Source organism: Belonocnema kinseyi, chromosome 7 (assembly GCF_010883055.1).
Source record: "Belonocnema kinseyi isolate 2016_QV_RU_SX_M_011 chromosome 7, B_treatae_v1, whole genome shotgun sequence".
Taxonomy (NCBI): domain Eukaryota; kingdom Metazoa; phylum Arthropoda; class Insecta; order Hymenoptera; family Cynipidae; genus Belonocnema; species Belonocnema kinseyi.
The window spans coordinates 22,760,123-22,767,812 of record NC_046663.1 but is presented as its reverse complement, the minus strand read 5'-3'; the positions used below and the strand labels follow the sequence as shown (position 1 = coordinate 22,767,812).

The 7,690-nt window shown below is 21.5% G+C and overlaps 1 protein-coding gene across 2 annotated transcripts in view; it reads left to right on the top strand.

Moving 5' to 3' along the window:
* LOC117177332 (WASH complex subunit 2C) overlaps positions 1–7,690 on the top strand; it is a 126,442-nt gene that overhangs the window by 21,119 nt on the left and 97,633 nt on the right. The window contains exon 5 of one of the 2 annotated variants that reach the window (XM_033367957.1): positions 5,948–6,299. In XM_033367957.1, the coding sequence (XP_033223848.1) occupies positions 5,948–6,299 (352 nt within the window). The remainder of the gene's footprint in view (positions 1–5,947; positions 6,300–7,690) is intronic. The other variant, XM_033367958.1, reaches the window with a different exon arrangement.

Here is a 7,690-nt window from a genome sequence, read left to right as displayed (position 1 = left end):
TTTTGCTGAAAAATTAATTTTATAGAAAATTGAGAAATATTTCTAATGATTTCTTAAAAGTTCGAAAAAGAATGCAGAAGATTTTAAATAAAGTTTTTTAATTTTGTAAGATCACACAATTTTACAAAGCATTCAAATAGTTTACGAGATATTTAAAAGTTGAAAGAAAATAAATAACTTTTCTAAAAATTCCTTGGAAACATATTAAATAAATTTTTTTAAGTCTTGAAAGATTGATCGAAATTTTAGGAATAATTTGAGTCAGTTAAAAAGATGTTTGAAAATTCATATATTTTGGTAAAAATGTAATATTTTTTGTTTAAAAATTAATCTATTTGGCAACCATTTGGTTGAAAATACAATAATTTTTCTGAAAAGTCATACTTTTTGGTTGGAAATTCTTCTGTTTTGTTGAAAATTTAGCTATTTCAAATAACATTTACTTTTTCATGCAAACTCCTGTTAACAAAAAAAAAAACAAGAATCCAACGACCAAATTTGGACGACAACGAACAAACAAAAACAAAATACCAAAAAAATCATATTATAATCTGAAAAAATAAAAAAATTAAATTTTTGGACAAAAATAAAAAAGAGGAATGAAAAATGCAAAAGGAATTATTATAGAAAATTTAGTATTAAATTTGAAGTAATTGATTAATGAATTATTTATAATAATATAGATAAATTACATGTGTGAAATTTGTCAATAAATTTTTTTTTAAATTTTCAAACAGTTTTAAAAATGGTTCAGTTTTGGTTTTGAAGCCAAAATTTAAGAAGAAAAATGACGATTTTTCAGATCAATAATGCAGGTCATTTTAAACTTCAATTTATATTTTTGTAAACTTAATTATGGGTATAAAATTATTAATTTTTTCCAAATTAACGTTAAATAGGATTTTTAATTTTGTATTTTAATCTAATTTAAATTTCTTAAATTTCGATTTACTTGTTGTTTAAAATATATATTTTGGTATTGAAAATTGAACTTAAATCTTTTCAGGATAAAACTTCGTTTTAAAAAAAGAAATTTGTCTTTTTTTATTAAAAATTTATCTGTTTTAGTACAAATTTTATCTTTCTTGGTCAAAATTAAAAATTAAATTATTTTTTAGAGAATTTAACTAATTTTTAAAAAATTTATCCTTTTTGCTTGAAAAAAATGGTCTTCTTGGATTGAAGATTCAATTTTTTTTTGCAGAAACTTATTTTTGATTAAAAATTTATATTGCTAAATTGAAAAATCAACTGGGATCTTTTATGGATGAAAATTCAATTTTTTTTAAAAATAAAACTTTATGTGTGTTAAGAGAAATTTAAACTTTTTGATGAAAATGCAATTATTTGGTAGAGAATTAAAAAATTGGGTTAAAAAGTCATCTTTTTTTGTTAAAAATTCGTCATTTTGTATTGCAAATTTCATGTGTTTGTTTCAAAGTTTAAATAGTTTGTTAAAAAATAATCTTTTTTAATTGATAATTCAACTATTTGGGTAAAAGTTAAACTACATTTCTAAATATTTATTTTATTGATTGAAATCTTATGTCATTGTTTGAAAATTTAATTGTTGAGTGGAAAAAAATTGTATTCCTTTTTAAGTGAAAAATTTTTATTTGTTGAAAATCCGTCTTGTTGGTTTAAAAATTATTTTTTTGTATAAATTTCATCTTTTTTTATTGAAATATAAACTATAAAACTTTTTTGTTCGGAATTGATATTTTTCGGTTGGAAATTCAACTATTATGTTCAAAATTTAATTTATTTGCTGAAAATTCAAATTGATGTTAAAAAGTAATCTTTTATAGTAGAACAAAGGTTGAAAATTCATCTGTTTGGTCAGACATTAATTTTTGTAACTTCAAATTTAATTATTTAAATTTTGGTTGACAATTGATCTTTTTTCGCAAAAATTAATTTTTGTTGTTTGAAAATTCAACTATTTCAGTTGAAGATTTATTGTTTTAATTATGAACTCCTATTTTTTTATTTATTTTTTTTTTACTATAAATGTTACTATTACATTTTCGGTTCAAAGTTATTATTCTTTTAATTCAAAATTCAACTATTTTGTTAAAAATTTACCTTCGGAAATTCAAAATCAAACTTTTTCGTTAAAAATTCATGTAGTTTGTTGAAAAATTATATTTTTCAGTATAAAATTAATCTGTTTGTTTGAAAACTAATATTCATGTTTATAAATTCATTTTTTTGGTTGAAAATTCAAGTGTTCCAGTTAAACATTCATCATTTTATTCGAAATTAATTTTTGCAACTGAAAATTGAACTATTCCATTTTTTGTAGAAACTGGATATTTTTTATTTGAAAATTGAAGTATTTTTTCCAACTTCATTGAGTCTCAAATGTTTTACTCTGCTGTGTTGAAGGATATTTAGAATTAACGCCATTAATTTAAAAAAAAGGTTTGTAATATTTTTAAGGTCGGATATTTTGTAAACGGGATAAAATAATGTTTCAGATGCAAAATAGAAATTTTCAAATTGACTTATTTATTTTAAACAAGAAATTAATATTTGACCATAAAAGACGACTTTTTAACAAAATACTTGAATTTTTAATAAAATAAATAAATTTTCGAAAAGTAATTAAATTTTTAACCTAAAAAGATGAATTCACAACAATAAAAAAAGTTGATATTTTAAGCAAAAAATATGACATTTCATTTGTTTAAATTAATTTTGCAAACCAAAAAGCCGAATTATCAACAAATGAAGATTTTTCAGTCATGAAAGAAAAAAGATGTACCGAAATTATTGAATTTTCAAGCCAAAAGCATATTTTCTGTACAAAAACTGAATTTTTAGTGATAAAAAAATAATTTTCAACCAAATAGTTGCATTTTCAATCAAGAAGGACAAAATTTTTTACGGAATCGTATACATTTTTAAATGGAAAAGCAAAAATTTTCCAAAAATGTGTTAAAATTTTCATACAAAAAAGGTTTTAGTTTGACTTTTCAACATTACAATATGAGTTTTAAACAAGAAGTAAATTTCCGATAAATATCATTGAATTTTTAACACGAAAATACAAATTTTTAACCATAAGGGATGACTTTTTAACATAAATATTGAATCTTTAAATAAAGAGTTGCATTTTTATTCCAAAAAGGTGAAATTTCTACTAAAACATATTAATTTTCAAATAAAAATAGACAAATTAAAAAAAAATTGAGATTTTACCCAAATAAGATTTCAATTGACTTTTCAATATTACAATATAAATTTTAACCAATAAATTTTTTTCAAACTAGTTGAATTTGCACCCGAAAAGGAGGATTTTTCACCAAAATTTAAACAATTTTAAGCTTGAAGTTGCATTTTTATCTAAAAAAGATGCATATTCTACTAAAATTGATCATTTTTAAAATAATAACACAAATTTTCAACAAAAAAAAATAGTTGAATTTTTATCTAAAAAAGATTTTTATTTGACTTTTAAAAACCAACATATGAATTTTAAACGAGAAGTAAATTTTCTATAAAATAGTTGAATTTTCAAGCAAGAAAAAAAATAGTTGAATTTTCAACCAAGAAGTTTCATTTTTATCGGAAAAGGTGAAATTTCTACTAATACAGATGAATTTATAATCAAAAAGAAAAATTTTAAATAAAGATGAATTTTTACGTAAAAAAGCTTTCACTTGAATTTTCAAAACCAAAATTTGAATTTTAAACACGTAAATTTTCAAAAAAATAGTTGAATTTTCAAACGGAAAATGATGACTTTTTAAACAAATTTTCGAATTTTTAATCTAACAGTTGCTATTTTTATCCAACAAAGATGCAATTTCTACTAAAATAGATGAATTTTTAAAGTAAAAACACAAATTTTCCAAAAAATTAGTTGAATTTTTATCCAAAAAAGACTTTTACTTGAATTTTTAAAATCAAAAAATGGATTTTAAGTAAGAAGTATATTTTCTAAACAGATGCTTGAATTTTAAACAAAATAGTTGGCTTTTTAACAAAAAAAGGATGACATTTTAACAAAAGTTTCGAATTTTTAACCAATTATGACTTTTAAAACAAATTTTCGAATTTTTAACCAAACAGTTGCATTTTTATTCAAGGAAGATGGAGCTTCTTTTAAAATAGATGAATTTTTAAAATAAAAACAGAAATTAAAAAAAATAATAGTTGAATTTTTATCCAAAAAAGATTTTTATTTGACTTTTAAAAACCAAAATATGAATTTTAAACCAGAAGTAAATTTTCTATAAAATAGTTGAATTTTTAACCAAGAAGTTTCATTTTTATCGAAAAAGGTGAAATTTCTACTATGACAGATGAATTTATAATCAAAAAGAAAAATCTTAAATAAAGATGAATTTTTACGTAAAAAAGATTTCAGTTGAATTTTCAAAACCAAAATTTGAATTTTAAACACGTAGATTTTCAAACAAATAGTTGAATTTTCAAACGGGAAATGATGACTTTTTAACCAAATTTTCGAATTTTTAAACAAAGAGTTGCTATTTTTATCCAAGAAATATGCAATTTCTACTAAAATAGATAAATTTTTTAAATAAAAAAAAATATTTTTAAAAAAAGTAGTTGAATTTTTATCTAAGAAAGACTTTTACTTGAATTTTTAAAATAAAAAAATTGAATTTTAAATAAGAAATAAATTTTCTACACACATACTTGAATTTTTTACCGAACAGTTGCATTTTTATCCCGGAAAGATGAAATTTCTACTAAATCAGATTTATTTTCAAATAAAAAAAAGACAAATTTCTTAAAAAGTTGCAATTTTACCTAAATAAGATTTCAGTTGATTTTTCAACATCACAATGTGAATTTTAAACAAGTAAATTGGGTAAAAACTAGATGAATTTGCAACCGAAAAGGGGGACTTTTTACGAAAATTTTAACATTTTTAATTTAAAAGTTGCATTTTTATCTAAAAAAGATGCAGTTCATACTAAAATAGATGAATTTTTATAATAAAAACACAAATTTAACAAAAAAAGTTGAATTTTGATGAAGAACCGATTTTTATTTGACTTTTTAAAATAGAAAAATGAGTTTTAAATGTAAAATAAGTTTTCTACACAGATACTTGAATTTTTAACCGAACAGTTGCATTTTTAACATAAAAAGGATGACATTTTAACAAAATTTTCGAATTTTAAACCAAAAAGTTGCATTCTTATCCAAGAAAGATGCAGTTTGTTCTAAAGTAGATGAATTTTTTAAATAATAAATACAAATTTAAAAAAAAATTTGTAATTTTTATCCAAAAAAGATTTTTATTTAATTTTTTAAAATAAAAAAAAATGAGTTTTAAATAAGAAGTAAATTTTCTGCACAGATACTTGAATTTTGAACAAAACAGTTGACTTTTTAACAAAAAACGGATGATATTTTAACCAGAGTTTCGAATTTTTAACCAAACAGTTGCATTTCTATCTAAAAAAGATACAGTTTCTACGAAAATATATGAATTTTCAAATAAAAAAAAAATCAATTAAAAAGAAAACGGTTGAATTCTCATAAAAAAGAATTGGGTTTACTTTTCAATACAAAAATATGAATCTTAAACAAGTGAATTTGCTACGAAATAGTTAAATTTTCAACAAAAAGAAAAGAAAAAAACAACTATTATTTTAAACTTGTAATATTTTTGACCAAGAATATTATGTAAATGGAGTAAAACAATTTTCAACTAAAAATTGAAAAATTTATTTTCCTTTCTGAAGTTATTGAAAGTTATAAGAATTCCCTAACTTTGACTAAACTTTTTTTCCAGTCCCTTACTTTTTAATAAACAATAAAATTCCTGACTTTTTAAAAATTTTTGTTAGCTAGATTCATGTTTAAATTAAATTGATTAAATGAAATTAGTGTAAAATTCGTAAAATTAAATTGATAATAAATTTCTGTGCAATTGATGTGAGTAAATCTTTTTCTTAAATTGCAGCACAGTTTTGCGCCCAAAGGATCCGTATCAAGATCGCCCTTTGCCATACGTGATTGGTTCCGAAAAGTGGAAATTGTCGAGCAAAATAGGTTTGGAATCTAGCAGCAGCGAATCAGAACATATGGACGAAGAAGATGAAGAATCGTCGAGCTCTTCGGACAATAATGAAATGGAGATACCAAAACCGTCGTCGTCGTGTCCCAGATTGTCTTCCAGCTCGAGCGAATCAAATTATTATAATTTGGATAGCAACAGTGCGAGGGACACTAATAATGGAAGTCTGCGGGCTAAGAGTCAAGATACTTTGAATGCGGATTATGAGCCCATGACTCCAACTAGTGTGTTGCCAAAGGTTGTTTTAAAAATCTATTTTATTTATTTATTTTTTTGTAAAAAATTGCATTATATTTTGTTGAAAATTAATTTTTTTTCTTGAAAATTCATATTTTTGGGTCGAAAATTCGTTTTTTTTCGATTGAAAATTTCATTTTGGTAAAAAGTTTAACTACTATTTAGTTTAAAATTACCTTTTTTTTATAAGTAATATTTTCAGTTTAAAAAGTCAATTATTCTGTAAAACTTTGATCTTTTTTACTTTAAAATTGAAAATTTATTTAAAAAATGATCAAAGCAGTTTTTTGCCCAAAGGTTGAAAAATCATTTTTTTCTAAAAAATTGTATTGTACCTTGTTGAAAATTATTTTTTTTTTTAAAATTGAAAATCCATGTTTTTGCGTAGAAAATTTAAATCTTTTATAACAAAATTTCTTTTCATTGCTTTCGTAAATGAGAAATCATTCTTCTTGGTTAAAAATTCCATTTTTGTGGTTGAAAATTCAACGTTTTTGTTGAAAATTAGTTGTTTTTTTTCGGTTGAAAATTTCATTTTGGTAAAAAGTTTAACTACTATTTAGTTGAAAATTACCTTTTTTTTTGATAAGTAATATTTTCAGTTTAAAAAGTCAATTATTCTGTAAAACTTTGATCTTTTTTACTTTGAAATTGAAAATTTATTTAAAAAATTATCAAAGAAACTTTTTGCCCAAAGGTTGAAAAACTTAGTTGAAAAATCATTTTTTGCTAAAAAATTGTATTGTACCTTGTTGAAAATTATTTTTTTTTTTAAATTGAAAATCCATGTTTTTGCGTAGAAAATTTAAATCTTTTATAACAAAATTTCTCTTCATTGCTTTCGTAACTGAAAAATCATTCTTCTTGGTTAAAAATTCCATTTTTGTGGTTGAAAATTCAACTTTTTTGTTGAAAATTCGTTTTTTTTCGGTTGAAAATTTCATTTTGGTAAAAAGTTTAACTACTATTTAGTTTAAAATTAACTTCTTTTGATTAGTAATATTTTCAGTTTAAAAATTCAATTATTCTGTAAAACTTTGATCTTTTTTACTTTGAAATTGAAAATTTATTTAAAAAATGATCAAAGCAACTTTTTGCCCAAAGGTTGAAAAACTTGGTTAAAATACCATTTTTTTTTGAAGAATTGTATTGTAACTTGTTGAAAATTCATTTTTTGTTAAAAAATTTAATTGTAACTTCTTGAAAATTAATTTTAAAAAAATTGAAAATCCATATTTTTACGTTGAAAATTTAAGTGTTTTATAACAAAATTTCTCTTCATTGCTTTCTTAACTGAAAAATCATTCTTCTTGGTTAAAAATTCCATTTTTGTGGTTGAAAATTCAACTTTTTTGTTGAAAATTCGTTTTTTTTCGGTTGAAAATTTCATTT